General features: G+C 36.8%; 1 protein-coding gene across 1 annotated transcript; it reads right to left on the bottom strand.

Moving 5' to 3' along the window:
* Positions 1–4,920: 4,920 nt before the first annotated feature.
* Positions 4,921–6,842, bottom strand: LOC105050666 (malvidin galactosylase UGT88C3). Its single transcript, XM_010930781.4, has one exon. It carries the CDS (start codon positions 6,728–6,730, stop codon positions 5,285–5,287), a length of 1,446 nt encoding a protein of 481 aa, XP_010929083.1. The 5' UTR covers positions 6,731–6,842; the 3' UTR covers positions 4,921–5,284.
* Positions 6,843–20,153: the final 13,311 nt, after the last annotated feature.

Raw genomic sequence — 20,153 nt, forward strand, 5'->3', positions numbered from 1 at the left:
GACCACAAGCAAAACTATAATGCCTTTTAACAGGAATTATACTAAGGCTAGCTTAAAACTTTTATAGATCAAGCATCATTTAATTATACAGAAATCTTAAAAAATAATTAAAATAATTAACATATACAAGGTTTATTGTTCGTCAATCTAAATAGCTAATAGAGGGCCAAATCAGAAAGAAAACAATATGAGAGTTAAATGACAATTATGAAAGGTTCTTTGCACAAGATTTTTTTTTTCCTGAGAAGTGATGGGAGGATGTATCTGGATGCATTGATATAAGATTGCTATGAATGGTCAGCATTATCACAGAAAAAAGGGGAAAAAAAAAAGCAAATGAAGGGAGGAGGAAAGGCTCCTCCCCCTTATTATATTATTTCACATGAAGTGTGCACAGAAAAAATCATTTACATTGGGTGGAATGAAGTGACCGTGGCCATTTGGCTTGCGGAGAAGGTTTCTGAACACCGTTCTGCCAGTTGCATGAACGGAATCACTGCCATGCAAACAGTTTGTTGGCTTCCAACTCTTCCTTCTCCTTCATTTTTTTCTTCTAATATTCCTTCCGGTGGATTTCCAATTTTCTTTCTGAGATCGGTCCCTTGTGGTCACATATCGCATTAATTTCTACCAATCTCCATCTCGACTCGGTATTCAACCTCTTCCTAACTTTGAGAGCTTTTGGATCTCCCCGCTCCCATGTTCTGGGACAATCACCTGCTTATCATGGATGGACAAACATGGGAGTCAAACCAGGCCGCTCGATCTCATCTCCATTATATGCTGTGTTTCTCTAGATCTGAGACCTACTCGGGGCATCATCCTGTGGCAATAGGAATCTCACCTTACGACGTTGCCTCTCGTCCTTCCGAGTTTCCTGTCTCGTGCCCGATCCACCTCCATTTGGAGCTCCACCTCGTTTTAGGCTTCACCTGGCTCTTGAAGCTCCACCTCACACTAGGCTCCTTATCAGATAATAATATCCTCTGCTCTTCTTCTTCCCCTCCAGCATAATCCTATCACCGCGTAGCACCCTCAGGATTCCTTCATCAGCTATCGTCCTGTAGGCTCTCGAATCCAGTCTGCTAAATGAGATAAGATTATGCCTGAAATCGGATATGTATCGGATCTCTCCCAATCTCCTCACTGCATCGTCATGTGTCCTCCAGCTGACTGTCCCATTGCCTCTGATCGCACAGCTCGATCCATCCGGCAGATATATAGTGCCCTCACTGTTCTTCAGAGAGTCAAATTGCTCCTCTCTGCAATATACATGATGGGTGCATGCAGAATCTAATATCTACTGTTGGAAAGAAGTAGATACCTCATCAAATATCTCCAGAACATCTCCCTCTGAATTGCTGTCAGCCGTCGCCACAGCAGCCATTGTCTAATTTTTGAGTTGAGGGCAATCTCTGACTAGATGCCCCAACTCCTCACACCGATAATACCTGGTTTTGCTCAAGTCCCTCTTGGACTTGGACCGTCCTCGTCGCGATCTCTTATCGCTCTATCTACCGCCTTCTGCTCCTCCAGAAATCACCAAAACTGAGCTACCGCCACCTGAGCACGAAGCCGGATTCTCTCTCATGAGAATCTCATTCTAGAGTATTGCTACGATGACCTCGTCCATCTTGATGGTGCTCTTCCCCACTAGAAGAGCAGTCACCAAAGACTCGTACGAAGGAGAAAGCGACGCTAGCAAAATCGATGCCCTGGTCTTCTCCTCAACATTCTCACCAATGCTGAGGAGGTTGGTGAGGATCTTCTGAAAGTGATTTAGATGCTCCTGCACGCTCTGTCCCTCAGCCATCCGCAGCTGGTAAAACTGCCTTCAGAGAAAAAGAGGGTTGGTGAGAGACTTCGCCATGCACAACTCCTCGAGCTTCGACCACAACACCATCGGAGAAGTCTTGCTCAGCACATGGATCACCACTTCATTTGCTAGGTACATACGGATGGTACTCACCACTTGCATCTGTAGCCATTTCCAATCCCGCATCTCTATGGTGGTTGGCTTCTCATCGCACAAGAGAGCATCAATTAACCCCTGTTGGATGAGCACGTCTTTCACCTTTGTCTACCACAAGGAGAAATTGCTCTTCCCATCAAACTTGTTGATCTCCATTTTGATTGCTTCTGTCTTCTCCATCTTCAGTCTTACTCACCACCACTGCAATCTGCGTCCTTGTACTGCTTCGCTCTGATACTACTTGTTGGATGGATGTCTGGCCAGGACACCACCTTCCAGGATCTTTTCGGTACTTCGCGATGCAGCAGGAAGAAAGAAGAAATAAAATAGAAAACAATTAAAATACGTGGATCAGCTAAAAAGGACTCGCCTCTATGGGGTATGCAAACTTCATTATGAAAAAGAAATATTACAAGAGAAGATCTCACCCTCAACTCTTGTACACCCAATTTCTCTCTTATAGAAAGTTTCCTCTCATAAAAGCTCTTTCTCTAGGAAGACCCTCCTGAATTCTTGAAGCGACCGCTGTCCACTGTCCAGAGCCTTCTTGCTCTTCTCTCACAGCATCACATGGCTCTCTCTCTTCTTTGGGTTCACCTTCTTTGGTTTCCACGTGAAGAATTCGACGCGCCCATGAAATCACACAGCCGCTCCTATGAAAAACCAACCCACACACCTCTTTCCACCGTACATAGGTCTTTATAGGCTTAAAATCCGTGTTAGATTAGGTTTAGAACTCTTAATCAAGGCCAATTAAATCCTTGAACCATCAGATCAACATTAGAACATCCCAGAACCCTCCGATCGCATGCCGGTCTACGAAATAGTACTATAGACCGTACGAAATACATGAAAAATGCCCATGCGGTCCACGCGGTCCGCCATGGACTGCCTGGTCTACGATGGATCGGGATCTGGGCTCCCAACGCGGCGCGCTGGGCTGGGCCAACCCATGCGTGGGCCTGGATCGCGCCCGTGCGGGTGCGCGTGGGCCGGCCCAGGCGTGCGGGCCCTGCGTGCGCCCAGCCCATGCACTGGCCGCGCCTGGGCCGTGCACCGCCGTGTGCGACCGCATCGCCGCTGCTCCGCCGGCCCGCTGCTGGCCGCCGGCGGTCCTCCACCGCTCCAGATTCTGTGCCGACTTCAAAAGCTCGTATCTCCTCTGTCCGAATTCCGTTTGAGGTGATCTTGATCTCGTTGGACTCTGTTTTTCGTCATAAATCTCGCTGTAGGTTCAATATAGACCGAATCTCGAGATGTCAAATCCTAACAAAATCTTTATGCAGTCTATGATTAAGGTTAACAAAATTTTCTAGTTACCAAAGAGGGTGGTTAAACAATGGGAGATGAGATGTACTGATCTATTTGGTTCTTTCGACAATGTGGGGGGTATTCTATTATAGCTCATTACTAAAGTGAAATTTTAGTTTGACTTGTTGATGTCATTATTTATGTCGGAGTACATTATTGCAACGCAACTTGTATTTCATTTTTGGACTTTTTACCAAATCGCTCTCAATATTTTGGCAATACTATATGTTGAAACTCACCATATACCGTTTTACTACTCGACTTAGGTAGAACTGTAATTATCTGCAATATGCCCCTTCCATTAGCCTGCCATCTCCTTTGTAAACTAAGGTCTGGTTTGGTTGATTGTGGGTCGAGTTGACCATTTTATCCCATGGTCGGTGGTGTACGTATCTGGCCACTGGATGGAGATCAGAAAGTGGTGCTCACAGTGGCGCTGGAGGGGCAAGGTGATTGTTCCTCTAGCTAATGCTAACGGTGAACAAGGTACCAAAGGGCGTTGTGGGATATTGGGTGGAGTTGGTGGTGAGGGTTGTTGGGTCCCGTCAAGAAGCCGAACCTTGTTCAACACGAGTTGCTGGTAGGGACATTCGTGAGCCACTCGAGTGGAACTTGACACATTAGAGCATGCCACACCAGGTGCGGGTGGCGGGGAGCATGGTAGAGGCTGGGTGGCGGAGGTAAAGGGGAGAGAGGAAGGAAGAAATAGTGGACAAATGAGCATCTAAATTTATTCTCGCCAACCAGTTTCTGAATGGCCACCTGAAGTTATTTCTAGAGGCCAAGCCATTTCCTCTTGTTTTTTACGCCTGTTTTTTTTGAATGTACCGTACATAATTATGATTCACCGTTTTCTCAATAGATACATACTATAAATTGTAATGGATGCAATATTTCATTTCATTTTTCTAGATATTAGAATTTCCATAGCAAAAAGTGGTGTAAGAGTGGATGATTTTAAGAGTGCTTTTATTTAGTATTTTTCGTAGGAAGTAGAAAAAGAATACTCGTTACACAAGATAAATTCTCATATTAACATAAGTCTTAAGGCATCATGTTTTCCTGGAGGCGCAGAAGGATTGGGTAGGATTGGTTGAATTAATTCCTACTCTCATCTACCCTTGATGTGGATACTAGGCATTAGAATTGCCACACATATTTGACTCATTCCATTGCTGGTTCTGGCTCAAGTCCAAAACAATTTCAACAAGCCCAAATCAAGTGTCCGCTCTTATTTAGAGATCACAGTACCCCCCCAACATAGCAAGAATTTTTACATGGATCATTTTCTAATCAGCTTAGGCATGGGGCAGATTCGAGTGTACATGACCCAAAATAAGGTCCTATGCATCTAATTAGGGCCCTTTTGAAGTGGTGATATTTTGGGTCTTTCTAGAGAATATATATTATGTTCTCAAGATCTTGAAAATTGGGAATCATAATCAGAGCCCTCCAAGAATCGAAAGTTGAAAGTTGATAATGAAAGATCTTCTGAAACCCTCTCTAGGGGTGTGCGGGTATTTGTAAAGGTGGGTCGTCTAAGTTGACTAACAAAAATCACAGATGGTACAGACTCTCTATATCTATATCTTGAGACTAGAGTTGATGATTAGATTTGGAAATAACAAAATATCAAATTTGAAATAGACCCAGCTCGAAATCTAATTAAAAGTGAATATAGTTTTCAGATCTAAGGCAAAGCCCGTGATCAGCTCCGCTTGAGACCTGGCTTCAAGATGCACACAAACTTTAAATTCAGCCGTTGTGTACTTGGAGATGCAAAATGCGTTTAAAGACAGGATAAACGGTATACATAAAATGGTGATTCACTAGCCTCGTTGGCGATCTAGGTCATAGCCATTTACCTCTATGGTAAGCTAATAATTTAACATACCTATCATTTCACCAGGCGACGTTCATACATTAACAGGCATCTCCAAGGACTATAAATGACATTTGGCAATTATCTCCAAGGAAAAAGTACGGCATCCTCATTTCAGATTAATATTTGTTTGCAGCCCCTCCCTTGCTCATGTCCTCTGCTAGTTGCTCCAAATAATTATAAGATGACCCTTCTTTCCCTATGGCATTCTTGATTGCCATTCTCATCTCTTCAGCCTTGGCTCTCACTTTCTTCCCCTCCTCAGAGTCCCCCATCAAACACCTAACTCCCCTTTCCAGCTCCTCCGCGCCGACGAAACCCCCGCCCTTTCTGTCCACCTTGAGCTGCACGCCCACCCCAGTCATCCTCTCCATCTCGAAAGCATTCAGATGCTGCTCCGCATACAGCGGCCATCCAAGCATCGGCACCCCGAACCACAAGCTCTCCAGGGTCGAATTCCACCCGCAATGCGTCACGAATCCCCCCACCGCTTCATGAGCCAATATCTCCTTCTGCGGCACCCAACTTGGCCACACCAATCCCTTTTCTCTTGTCCTCTCCAAGAATCCATTGGGCAATACTTCAACCAAATTTGCATCCACCGGGTGCCGGAATTTTCCCGTCGAAGGTGTCCGGAGACACCACAAGAACCGGTGCCCGCTTCGCTCCAGCCCGATAGCCATCTCTCGCACCTGTGGAGCGCCGAAGCTGCCCATGCTCCCGAAGCACAAGAAGAGCACCGACGCCGGTGGTTGCCCATCCAGCCACTTTATGCACTCGTGCCGCTCTGACTTAGCGTTGTTCGTCTCATCCTCGAGGGCGATTACTGGTCCTACCAGATAGATGGCCGGCGTGGGGTGGTTCGGCACGCAGCGGCCCTCCTTTAGTGCCTCGAGTGGTCCCGGCTCTAGCTCAATGAACGTGTTAACTATAATTCCTTTAGCTTCCACAAACCGTTTGCCGTGATAGACAAACCAAGTGTAGTTCCGGCTCTTCTTGTTCATGAAGGGAGTCGGCATGGATAGCGGCGGAACGGGGGGAACTCCAGGAACCTCTACGTGGCCATCCAATTCCCCAAATTCTACAGGAATCTTGTCGTGGAGGGTCGGGAGATGGAGTGTGAGAGCAAGCATGACAGCGGTGGAGGTGAAGAAGATGTAGGACGGGACACCGAGTTCATCAGCAACGTCAATAATAGTGGTGGCAAAGAAATCGAGGATCAGAGCGGCGACGGGGACGGAGGATTGGGTGAGGGCGGCCTTGACGTGGGGCTTGTGGCTCTGGATGTAGAGGGAGACGAAGTCCTCGACTCCGTCGGTGTCGGTGGGAGGATCGACGGGCGGGAGGTCTTGGAAGTGGATGTCGAGGCCGGAGGAAGTGACGGAGTGGACGTAGGAGGAGAAGGTGGAGGCTGATGCCGGGTTGGGGGGTTGCATGAGGAGGACGGTGACGGAGAAGAGCGTCTCCTTTTGTTGGAGCCTGAGGAGGCGTTGGGCCGTCTCCACCATGGGCACCAGGTGGCCAGCGCCCCAGGCGGGCAGGAAAAAAAGGCCAAGCTTTCCCATTCTCTCCGTTTCCAGGAGGATGCAGGGGGATGGATGGAGTCGCTACTGAAAGGGCTTGGACGCTCTGCGGTCCAAGGGCGGAGAAATTATTGCCGCTCGGGCAACCGGGCAGGCATCATCTAAAACGCAATGGCTGACGTAAATGATAACTTATTCTGGATTTGGTGGAAACGACTGGGTTGGTATGTAGGAAATAAATTTCAATTTGATTTGTTCAAGAAGCCCCGTACAAATTACGATATGCCAGTGAGATCCCAACTTAATGTTCAGACGTCATTGATGCTCCTTGCTTGCCTACTGGCACGATTATGTTTGACGGTAACGTGCTAGCATAGCCTTCTAGTAAAATATTGTGGTAGCAACGTCAGTCTGGGGACTGATCATGCCTTCATTGGGTTAGACTGGCTGGTTTTATAAACATCACCGGTGAAGGAAGATGGAATAAATTTACCCTTAACCTTGCCCCTTCGGCAATTGTAAGAGCTCGTTTCTTTAATGACAAATGGAAGGAGGAGGAGAGGCAATTCTTAGAAAGTGATAAAGACCACTTATTTGATTGAAATTTAAGAAAAAATAATTTTTTTTTATAAAAAAATATTTTTTATATTTTATGAGAAGCGAAAATCAATGGAGAAAATAAGTTTTGAAATTTGAAGTAAAAATTAATCGTACTTGCTTCTTTTCAAAAATATTTTTTAAAAATTTACGGTTAGAATTTATAAAATATTTATAAAAAGTTATGATGATGATGATGTTGTTGTTATAAATATGTAATTGTAAAATGTATAAATTTTCAAAAATATTTTGATAAATATTAAAATAATATTATATCAATATTATTTTAATATTTATATCAATATAATATTTATTTTTCATGGCATCTAACGGACCTTGAGATAGGTTATGTGAGAAATTGTGGGGTGGATTTTAGGCTATCCAGGACGTAGAGTGCCTTTACCTGCAAAAATGTGCAATCAAGAAACAAGCTAGGCTACACAAATCAACAGGCCACTAATCTACAATCCAGCGTGGATGCCAATTATTGGGACCAATGTCATTACGACAGAACCAGTTCAGACCTTTGAGTGCGCAAAAGGGAGCGACTCAAATAATGACACGAAGCTGCTGGGGATGGCTTAAGATGCAACCAAGGATGACAAATTATGGATTGTCTCTGGGACCATTATATCTGAAATGAGATCCTTGACCAGATGGTCATTTTCAGAAGAGCAGTCCATGGAAATTAAAAAAAAAAAAAAAAAGAAAAGAAAAATTTACCATTCCGAGTATAGAAGACAACATTAAGGTAATTTTCTAAGAATTGATTTCTGCTAGGATAATCATCCTCAACAGATTGCCACATCAAGATAAGGCCCTATTCATCACAGAAAAAACTAGCAAGAGTAATGGATTCCCACACGAATAGTCCTATTCATTACAGGAAAAACTCACGAAAATAAAACCATGGTCAGAGCTCTCTTGTGGAGAGTAATATAGGACAACTTCTGTTATGCACAAGTTCACGAAATGTATTATGGTGAACTATGTGCAACATCCAACCTAAGTGCTAATTAACCCACCGATCACCACTACAAATGCTGAAGCTAGGGAATGATATGAATGAAGTTTTATCAATTATTGACCTTAGCAAGTTGCAGAATCTTGGATTGACTCAAATTCTATCAGTCTGTTGCGTTGCGTTCTGAGCCCAACCACACGCAAGATATTACTGGCCCCATGGATCAGCGACTCACTTCGCTTGTGGACTCGAAGAAGAAGCTCCATTAATTCTGGGAGGATGGTGTCCAGGGACTTCTTGGGTATGGACGTCATCGGTGACGTAGTTAGCTCGAGGTTGGCTGTAGTCCAGGGGCAGGAGTAGGACCTGGCCGGCAAAAGTCCTCTCACAGGGAGCTTTCTGGTGGAAAAGGTAGTGTGAACTGAGGTACAGACCGTTGGGAGAACCATCTCAGGATGGATACAAAAGTCCTCTCACAGGAAGCTTCCTGGTGGACATTTGGAGGGATACCCCATGGCGCAGAGGCTGAAAGGTCGCCAGCCGGAGAACCCACACGTCCAAGTCTCGCTTGGCCTAGGTGAGCACATACTAATATACATATATAGTAGCAAAGGACCCGCGCTATGCAGTGGGTTTCAGTAAAAACCATAGCTTTGGTTGGAGCAGACATATACAATTTCTGTTGAAAAAAATAGAACATATAATTTTATCCAGGAAGTCACAGAGAAATCAGTGCTCTTTCAATTTTTTTTCTTCAGTCGTCCTGCAAAAAAAAATTCTATCAGTATTCTGAAAAAATCTTTCATGGTATGGTAAAATGTAGTGGAAAATATAGAGAAGATAAATTAGTCGGACAATATTACATTACCTGATGCAAAGTTTTTTCTCGGATGGTGGTGTTGTCGGTTCTTTGTAGAATAGAAAAAAATTTTATATAAAAAAAAATTAGTTCTAAATAATCGGTCAGAAAGTTTATTATCCGATTGTAAGAGAAGATGTTTTTCTAGGAGTAGTCTGTTGAAAGATTTCTGAATGCAAACGTCTTTCAAGAGTAGTAATTACTACTTCTTCCGAAAGTTGTAGTGAAGAAGATTTGGTATCAGAAGCTTTATGCGAGCTGTCGATAAAAAGATCGTTATCCTAAAAAATATTTATTACTCGAAAATTATGATTAGTATGTTCACCATATTGCTGACCAAACATAATTTGAAAGGTATAGAAGCTGCCAAGGATTTTTCCTATATGATATTTGGAAGAACAAATTTATTTGATCTTGGGTTGGTGGCAAGATTAAATTCTGGTATACCAATTAATTGCTGAGCCAGTTTTTCGACTATAATGAAATTGGTATTAGTAGTGTCATCCTCGACCATCGCATTCAATTTGTACCTAAAAAATTAAAATAATAGAAAAGTATATTCATTCGAAAGAACAATTAATTTTATGATATCTCATAAATTTTTAATATAATTCAGAAGAAATTCTCGTTTGTTTACCATGGTACTAGAGGTTGATCGTTTTTGTTGCATTGGTTGCACCAAAAGTTATCACCATATGTTTTGATCATGGATCTGCAGCTGTAATATGTTTTGTACCACCAACCGTAGGAGGTATCAATCGCTTTTAATTTTGCTCGACACGTAAATTTCAAGCCCTGTAAAAAAAAAGGAAGTTGTTATAGGACAATGTGTATGGAATTGCACTGTTAGATCATTTGCTTATATCGAGCATTGTACTTGAGCGATTTGCAGATCCATCTCTAATAATTCTTTAATTATTTTTTTATTTGTTGTTGCTTTGTATGTAGAATCAATTGGTGAAACTTATTTTTCTTCTGCAAATGTGATCACAGTTATCGCCCCATTGAGCCTGTATATCATAAAATCGATTTATAAGTTTTAATATATATAAACTCTATTTTCTCAATGTATAAAATAACATACTATATATCTTAACCTGATTCAATAATTTTGTATTTCAGGAATCTGTGCATCTATATAATATCTAGATGTTGAAGAACTGGATAGGCAAATTTTATCTATACATATAAAATATCATCAACATTCTATAATTATTATTTGAAATTTATGAGAATAAATTTTTTGTATAGAAAAGAATGTACCTCTATATATTCTAACAGTCATGCCTGTCAAAATAATTATCATTGGATCAGTTTGTTCCATTGTCCGAATAAGTTGTACGTCAAGCTCTTCAGAAATTTTTTCTCAAAGCATGATCGATATCTTCTGTATACAGCATTACTATCGATGGATAGTATTTTTAACATGCCGAAATATATTAAGGAGAGAAAAAATCTAAATTATCAATGCAGTTTGACTTATTAAGAAAGTATAAGTTTAGATTCATTACTCTAAATCTTTAAGTTTCATATTTCTCTTTTTGACAGCTTTTTTTCTGACATTTATTTCTTCAACATTTTCAACGGCTGGCCTATCACATCTGCAAAGAGAAGAGATAGTTAGTCGGTGTATATTTTTTTTAAATTTATGAAATCAGGCATTGTTATGCAAATTTATACCTATCAGATATGTATTGTTATAGTTTCTGGAAGGCAATTCATCAAAACTAATAAAATAGAATTTTTGAAATGGTATAGAGCCCGTATCATCATCAACTTGCTGTACATTGATCCATCTATTAAAGTAAATAATATATTGGTGGGGAGCAGCTTTGAAATTTCTTTTATTTGAGGTGACATTGAATTTTTGTATCAAATAAACTTTTTCTTCTGTAAGCAAATTCTTGAAATGTAAAGCGTCCTCCTTTAGAATAGATGCTTGAATCATAGAGTTTTATATAAAGTAGACATATCCATAAACTCAAGAATATCATTCGCTATAGAAAAATATAGTCAAAATTAAAAAATTGAAGATATTAACTTATTCATCAAGCAAGATGCAATCGACACTTATCAGTTGATTGTTAGCATTTAGATTTGTTGAGTCCCATATACGCAAAACTCTAACTTTGATTCTCCAAGTGCGCCTCTCTAAATTAAATTATGAAAGTAAGCTGTACTTTATTTGCTATTTTTTTATCTTGTTTGATGATATAACAGTATTTAATGTTAGTGCAGCTATATAAATTATGCAAATGAAACACACAATATGAAAAATAAGTATCTAAAGGTAAATTAGAAAAAATTTCTATGTGAACAATATTCTTTGTAAATGTTTTCAATATATTATGCTCATTTTTTATGAGAATTTTTAGACTTTCATGTGAAGTAACACGTGAAAGGGTAATATATAGTTGACCATGCAAAAATACAGATTTGGGCAGATATAACCCAACTTTTTTCAGTGTTTGTCTCTGACTTTTGTTAACTGTCATTACATAGCTAAGTCTTACCAGAAACTGTCTCCTTTTAAAAATAAATGGCCATTTTATTTCTATGACCTGCATTATAATCCGAGGTATGCAAACTTTCTCACCAATATGATTTTCAATAATTATTACTGCTTCAAGTACTCTCGATGTTAATTTGGTTGTAGGAAGTTTTGTTCCACTGTAAAACCCAACTTTTTGGTTAATATTCCTTAATAGCATAATAGAAACACTTACTTTCAGTCTTAAATTATGATTTGAAATTTCATTGAATTTTAGAGAGTTTAAAAATTTTAGTGGATAAAGAATATCTTTAGTAATTGTATCAGCTGATATTTTGAATACTGTATCTGTACTTAAGAAAATTTGTTCTTCAATCATATCAATGAAAGCATATGCAAGTTTAGCTCGTCAACTACATCATTCGTAAGGGTAATGATAGCCCGCTCTTTCAGATATATGGGATCTTTATAATTTTCTCTGAAATCTTCATAAACTTGTGAAGTAATATGTTCTATATGGTCTCTATCTGCCTTCACAGTAAAAGTATCTGGAATTTTAATCCAATTTGATTCTTCTTCTTCATCACGAAATTTGTGTGTTGATTTTTTTCCATCACCAATATTTAAAACCTATTCACTAAAGCTAGCAAGCATCCTCTGGTATTCTTCACCATTATTATTATTAAACAGTCTCATGTTCTTTTTTAATATATAGATTTGAAAATATTTTTATAAATATGATCGGCTTATTAATGCATCAATTATTTTAGTCTTCCACCTCCAACAACAACCGAAAGAATCTATCTAAAATTTTCATCAAGTAATATTGTTTCATCTCCAAATGATTTTTCATCTATGTCTGGATTGTCTGATTGTAAAATATCTTTCAAAGATCTGTTTAGCACTTCGAAGCAATTTCTGTGATTCATTGGAGCTTCATCCCAAACTATTAAATTTCTAAATTTAATCAATGCTGCAAGTTGTGTTCCCTTTTTTATTTCATATGTTGAGTGCTCATCAACATGAATAAAAATTTTAAATCTTGAATGTACTGTTTGGCCATCTGAAAGCAATAAAGATGCAATTCTAGAAAATACTACTGTTAGAACAATTTTTCTCTCTGAACGTATTTTCATAATGATTGTTCACCAAAGATACATTTTTCCAGTCCCTCTATGATCATATACAAAAAACAAACAGTCTTTAACTTTCTCAATAGAATCCAATACATAATCATAAATAATTTTTTATTCTTCATTCAAGCCTTCAAATAATTTCAAATATTCTTTTTGCATTTTATAATATTATAATCTAATTCTTCCATCAATAATTTGTTGGTAATTTTTTGTACCATGACTCTATTAGGCATCAACAGATTATAATACGAAAGAGAGCAGTAATTTCTATTAAATAAATTTTCTAGTTCAACCAAAATATAATTTTTCAACTGAAATTCTGAAATATGCAAATTAGATATTTCTTATCCTGCAAAGCACATCATCTTTAAAGAGTTTCCAATGGGTTTTTAAGAGCTTGTTCGGATTGGCTATCTCATAATAAATGATCAGAGTGACAAAAAATTATCTTAATTCATATGATGATGCTCAATAAGAAGCTTCGTTTAATGCTTCATGCTATTCTTTGTCATCACCTAATAATTTGAGAGTATTGCAAGTGGACTGAAAAGTTAGATGAAGAATACCATTAATAATTTTAATTTTATCATAATTTTATAATCTTTTGATGACATTCAAAAGCATTCTTAAATAATATAATTCACCCGAACTTGGGTGTATATAAACAATTCTTTTGATCTGATTCTTACACTTTCTTCAGGTCCATATTTTATCTTTAACATTCCATACCCATTTTATTGGAAATTCAATATATGATAAGTTCCTTGCATCTTCACATATTTTGTTCATTTCTATCCACTCAGTAAATTTGATTTTATCTATATTCTGTAGACTGAGCATGTTTGTTAGATTTTGATTTTTATGATAGGTTACAGTATGTATTATCAGAAGATGCAAAACTAATCGTTCAACTGCTGGTTCTTTAAAATGTACATCAAACTAAAATAGCCTGCATACAGATTCATATGTAGATAAATATCTGCAGTCCAAATATATTTTTATTTCATCAATTTGTTCATACTGCCATTCTCCAGTGCCTACATTTATTATCACATTTTCTATAATGACAACCTTATTTTGTCTATACCTTTATTGATGTATTTGAAAAGATATTTAATTATTTTTAACTTTTTGTACCATTCAACATTGATATAAGCTTGATATCTAATCAACAGGCTTAAATTGTAAGGAACAACATATCTATTATCAAGCTCGATGCCATTTTTCATAATATAATATCCATCATCTTTTCTCTTATAAATGACAAATCCATTTTCATCAATCATTATTTTCGATCAAAATTTTTTTGGAAAATATTTGGATTTCAACATATATGATGATTTGAATTAGCAAATCTACATGGTCCATACATCATAAATTTTTTAATTATCTCATATCCGATTCGATCACTATTTTTATCAAATATTTTTGCAGATATTATAGAATCTATATCCGATGCTGTTGGGTACTTATTTTCTGAATCCAGCCATAGTAGGATATGAACATGTGGAAGTCCTCATTTTTGAAATAGTCTACCTCCTCTTATTAATATTGTCCCTTCATTCATTCTTTGTTATAATCAATAAGCATAAAATTCTCTTATTGTTACACATTGTCTTGTAACTGAATGTTTATGAGGGCAATCTCTATATTTTATATCTATTCTATAACCATTCTCATCAAATAAAAATAAAATCAGATATTGCATAGACATGAAGCTAGGATGTTGATCACTAATTCATTTCAATTTTTCAGTTTTATGCTCAACAATAATATCATGATGACAGTCAACTTGTCCAAGATCACCAACTACCAAACTACTATTTTAGAACATGCAGGATTGCAGTATTGTGTAGTATCTCCTCTATATTTTTCTATCAATCTTAACTGTATTGGTGAGAAATCGGATTCTTTAAAATGATCTCTAGCTATTTTGAAAGCTCGTACGATCTCGATTTTTTTATCAAACATATTCATTAATCCTTCAACCACTTCACGATCAATCCCACATCCATCTTTATCAGAATTTAGTGCAATAATTTTGTTATCTACTTCATTTTCTATATCATATATATATAGTTGTGCAAATCTCAGTTTCTGTCCATCAACTGGTAACAACGAACCCATTTTATGATGGTTTTGACCATTGATCCGGAAAATATAAGGGTCAGGTTTGGTATTGGTCATTATCAATCTTTGCCTCTATTGAGGTAAATGCAAATATTGAGTTATATGCTCTAATATTTTTTCGAAGCTTTGAAGCTCTCATTCCTCTATTATAATCTAGTAAACTATCCAAAATGGCTATGATTTGTTTCAGTAATAGAATATATACTCTTCTCTCTCGACAACATAGATTAAATTTGGGAGTCGACGTGTCACATGATTTATTCACACATTCTTTATACCAAGAAGTGCCCTACAATATTGACATTCATACTTTAGTTCTCCAATATTAAATACTTCGTTATGTATACCTACATAATAATGTCAATATAATCAAAGGATATTTCATATTAAATTGTAGAAGGTGAAAGATTTATTGTCTACAACTTATTGGAATGTCTAGAAGAAGTTGCAGTACGGCTATTTGGTTCAATTATATTTATGTTTTCATTTTCTTGAATATTTAAAACCGTAAAGCTATCTACAATTGAAAAATTTTCGTAGGTGATTGTATAGACACCACCTTGCTTACTAACAGTTGAATGAGAAATGATATGTGTAGTCCTCTTTTTTTTAGCAATATCTCAAGAATAATTATTACAGCTGCTTATCTTTCTAGATCTTCTCTCGACAATAATATTCATTCTCCTCACTCTATTTTGCTTAAATATTTGAGAAGATTCCATTGCACCTTTTAACTAAAAGAATATAAAGTACATATGAAGAAAAGAGTATAAATCAAAAATTCAGATTATTAAATATTATAGTGATAATAAATATATTATAAAGAAATAATGATATATAAAACAGGCCACAGAATAAATAAGCAAGCACCACAAACATAAATATATGACCGTATATTTGTTTTGTACCTAAAATAGAGCAATCCATATGCTATCACACCCTAGATCACCACAACAACCTAATAAAAAAATTCTAGCATTTGATATCAGCACATATTTTATCACAAAGTCACATGTACAAAGAATTAAAAAAATCCAAAAAAATACTTTTAGAATTTATTACCTTTTATATAATTTAGAAAAATTAATAATTTTTCAAAGATTATCAATGTACCAGAAGGAGTTATATATGATCCCTATCCATTATCTAAATTTATCATTATATTATAAATACCATATATTCAGCTAAATTTTATAATTTAATCAGATAAATATTTACTTGAAATATTTATTTCCAAGCATTTTTCAAACACAAATGTAAACAAATTTTTTTTCTAGGATTCCATTCCTTGTTACTTTAAAATGAATCCTAATTATAGCTAATATAGCCTAAACGAAAAGAAGAAATCAAAAAGTATGCATAACACAGGTTATCTAATAAACAAAGTACACTTTATGTTATATTCCATCTTTCATTTTACATCACTTTATAAATATATTATAATATACCACCAATGCCACAAAACATGTACTACAGTGTAACAAAAAAATAGGATAACAAAATCTGAAATATGAACTAATACATTTACAGTCTAAAACACACAACCTAACAGGAAATACTAAACCGAGTTTTCTCTAATAGATGATTCGGCATCCGGACGAAACATCCTCTTATATCCAGTGACCTCCTCCTGCAAAGCATTATAGTTCGATTCAAGCTGCCTATACCTCTCCATCACTAAATTGTAATGATGTTGCAGGTTTCTATGCTGTACCTACAATCTATCATGAGCACTGTTGACAATTTCATATAGATATTTGTAATATTTCTTATCTAGATAATTTACATCTTTAAGTTCAAAATAAAAATGATACTGCAGCTTGTTTATAGCAAACTCAGCAGCCATTTGCTCTGACTCGATCTGTGTACAGGTCGTTCGTCCTCATATTTTATAGTATTTGAATGGCTCATCTTCTAGCTCCTGCCCATACTCAAAAGTAATATAGATATAGGCTCTAAACAAATAATCATATCATGATTCTAAACCATATATAGGAGGCATGAGGTTTAATTTTGTTGTGATCTCCTGTAATATTTTTTTGGGACAAAGTTGTACTAAGTCCATGTCTGCAATGAAGAAAACAAAAATTAGCGATCTGTAAAACAAGCAATGAAACTTTTTTGGATGTTTTTTTTCGGTGGACCAAAAAAGATATATGCATACCATTTTTTTTTAACATTAGCAAGAAGTAGAAGTTTTGCATGTAAATTCTAAAAATATTCATTAATCATAAACACCCACCAAAGAATTAAAAAATATACTTATAATCGATGTGTCCTAGTCATTATCTATTATAAAGATTAAAATCCTGATCTTTTCCCACCCACCCACCATCGTTGCCTATTTCAAAACCCTCATCATAAAGGAAAATTATTTCTAAAATTTTTTTCCAATCTTGAAGTGGATATTTCACTCTCAAAATCGGAGAGTTTGCAAAAGAACAAATTGTGACTTTCAATTTAGAAAAAAACAGAAAAAAAAATTCCTATTGCCTCATCTTGAGCTTCTACCCCTAATATCTCCTCTTTAGTTTTTCCCCTTAAAATCCAAATAAAAAAAAAATTGGGTGAAAAAAAAATTTGCAAACAATGCTTTTGTATAATTATATATCTTTTATGGGATGCCGGCATAAAACCTTGGTTATGGTTCTTATTACGTGAACAGACCGCATAGAAAAATCATGCGACACTCTTAATAAATAAAATAAATAAAAGAACTATGGTTCCTTTAATCCATAAATATCTTAATTTATTAATTTTATAAATAAATTTTTTGAAAGAAAAACTTCATAAAATAAAAAGTTATTAAATAATTTATTCATAATTATTATCACAAATTAATATCCAAGAAAAATCTCAAAGTAAAAGGAATTAGAATTTTATCACTTAAGTGAGGAACCCAATAATAAAAAAAAAAGTAGAAAATTCTATTTAGACAATAAAGAAACAACCATGATTTGGTCATAGAAATGCAAGGAATTATACTACATATATTTTTTTCTTAAAATCTAAATAAATAAAAAAAATCAAAAAAAATATTGCTAGTTGACTCATAAAAATATTATGGGAACATCCACATAAAATTAGTTTAAACTATCTATATGTGCTGACGTCCCCATAAAAATTTTATGCACCCATTCTCTGTATAATTTCTACGAGGGCACATTCGTATATGAACTCCTTTCTTCTTTCCTACCACCAGCAACCCATAAAAAATTGATGTGGATTTTAGTAAAAACAACAATTTTAGTTAGAGCAATGTCTGTAATTAAAAAAATATACTAGAATTAGCAATCTGAAAAAAGCAGTAAAACTTTTTTTGGTAATTGTACATTTTTTTGGATCAAAAAAAATATATACATAATTTTTTTAACATGAATAAAAAATAGCAATCATCTACAGGGATTTCAAAACATTCATTAATTATAAAATGCTCACCATATAGTTGAAAAATATCCTTTTAATAAATCTACCCTAATTGAAATATGTAGTTGGAATAATAGGAAACTGAATAATAGATAAAAGATGTATAATTTCTGTATTTCATAAATATCATAATTAGTTAATTTAGAAAATAATTTTTTTATAAAAAATTTTTTATTTAAAAGGGCTGGAAAATCATTGATCAAAAAATGAATAGAAATCCCATGCTTCACAAAAAAATTCAAATCATAAAAATCAAAAAAAAATTATTTAAACAAAAGAAAGAAATAATGATAGTTCAGTCATAAATATAAGGAACCAAACCATATTCTTCTCCCTTAAAATTAGGATAAAATTAAAAAATATTTATTTTAAAAAAAACTTAGTTGACTCATACCAAAAATTATAGGACCATCTATATACAATCACTCCAAATAATTTTTTTTGTACCAATATTCTTATAAAATTTCTATCAATCCTATTCAATTTTCATGAGTTCTATCGCCACCATCTCTGTCAAAACTATCATACACCACCACCTCTATTTTTTTTTTTAAATTTATTATCTTTATTTTAAATTTTTTTGAGCCAAAATATGTACCTAAAAAATTTGAGGGGGGGTTCTATAAAATAGACATCCCCCCCTCTTGTTTTTCATCCCCATTTTTTAGTTTTCTAAATCTCTTTTTTTTTTTGAGCTAGAAACATACACCTAAGAAATTAAGGGCTTTTGTGTAAAATATCAGTCCCCTCCTTTTCTTTCATTTTCCTCCCTCATTTTCTGGTTCCCCCCCACCCCCTCACCGTAGCCTTTTCTAGAGCCTTCTCCACCAAAATCCCTCCTCTCTTCCCAAACCCTCCTCCCTCTCTACCGAAATCCCTCCTCCCTCCGCATCTCTCATCCCTCTCCACTCAAATCCCTCCTCCCTCCTCTCAATCTCTCCTCCCTCCTCTCAATTTCTCCTCCCTCTCCACCCAAATCCCTCCTCTCTCCTCCCAATATTTCTTCCCACTCCATCGAAACCACCTCCTCCCTCCTCCATCCTCTGAATCTCTCCTCACTCTCCACTGAAATTGAAATGACCCCCTCTCTTCCCTCCTCCCAATCTCCCCTCCTTCTCCATTGGAATTAAGCCGACCGCCTCTAGGCTCCAGCGAGGGCATCGGATCTATCTTCCAAACATCCATTGGAAATCAGGCGAGAAAGGATCCACCCCGATGCGATGTCGGGGAGGTTGGAGGCGACGACCAGATAAAGCGATTCGCCCCAACCTGACGCCGATTTTGGCTTTGCAGCCGGATCCACCGTCAGACCACTCTGAAATCGCACCTATGATTTTTTTCCAAGTAAATGTTTTTCTATTTTCCCTGATCTGACACTCATCAGACCTCTTCTTCATCGTCAACCAGCCCTTTCTTCCCTTTAAATCCTAGCTATCAGTTACCAAAAAAAAAAGAACCCTAGCTACCATGTTCTACACTGTTGGGCCAACCCAAAGCCCATCATTCTAGGCCCAATCATGGGCCTCAGTTCTTCTTCGACCCAACACATGATCCAATCCATCTCTGGCTTAGCCCATATTATTGGGCCCTATCCCACCCTAGGCCTCAATCTAAACTTGATCCTTGATCCAAGATCTGGCCCAAAGCAGTGGACCAGGTACTGGCCCATGATGTGGCTCAAACTGTGGCTCAGTCCGGGTCCTTTAATCTCGGCCCAATCCAACCATCCCACTCTTGGGCCTTAGCCCAATCCTTCTCTCCTTCTGCCACACTCTGATGTCTCCACCTGTGACGTCAAGGGCTCGAACCCATGATACTTTGCAGCCTTTTCCGATCTCCCTCAGGTAATTTTCTTCCCACAA

Source organism: Elaeis guineensis, chromosome 2 (assembly GCF_000442705.2).
Source record: "Elaeis guineensis isolate ETL-2024a chromosome 2, EG11, whole genome shotgun sequence".
In the NCBI taxonomy this organism is placed as follows: Eukaryota; Viridiplantae; Streptophyta; class Magnoliopsida; order Arecales; family Arecaceae; genus Elaeis; species Elaeis guineensis.

Excerpts from the sequence above, each read along its gene's own strand:
- LOC105050666 (XM_010930781.4), bottom strand. The coding sequence starts at position 6,730 with ATGGGAAAGCTTGGCCTTTTTTTCCTGCCCGCCTGGGGCGCTGGCCAC.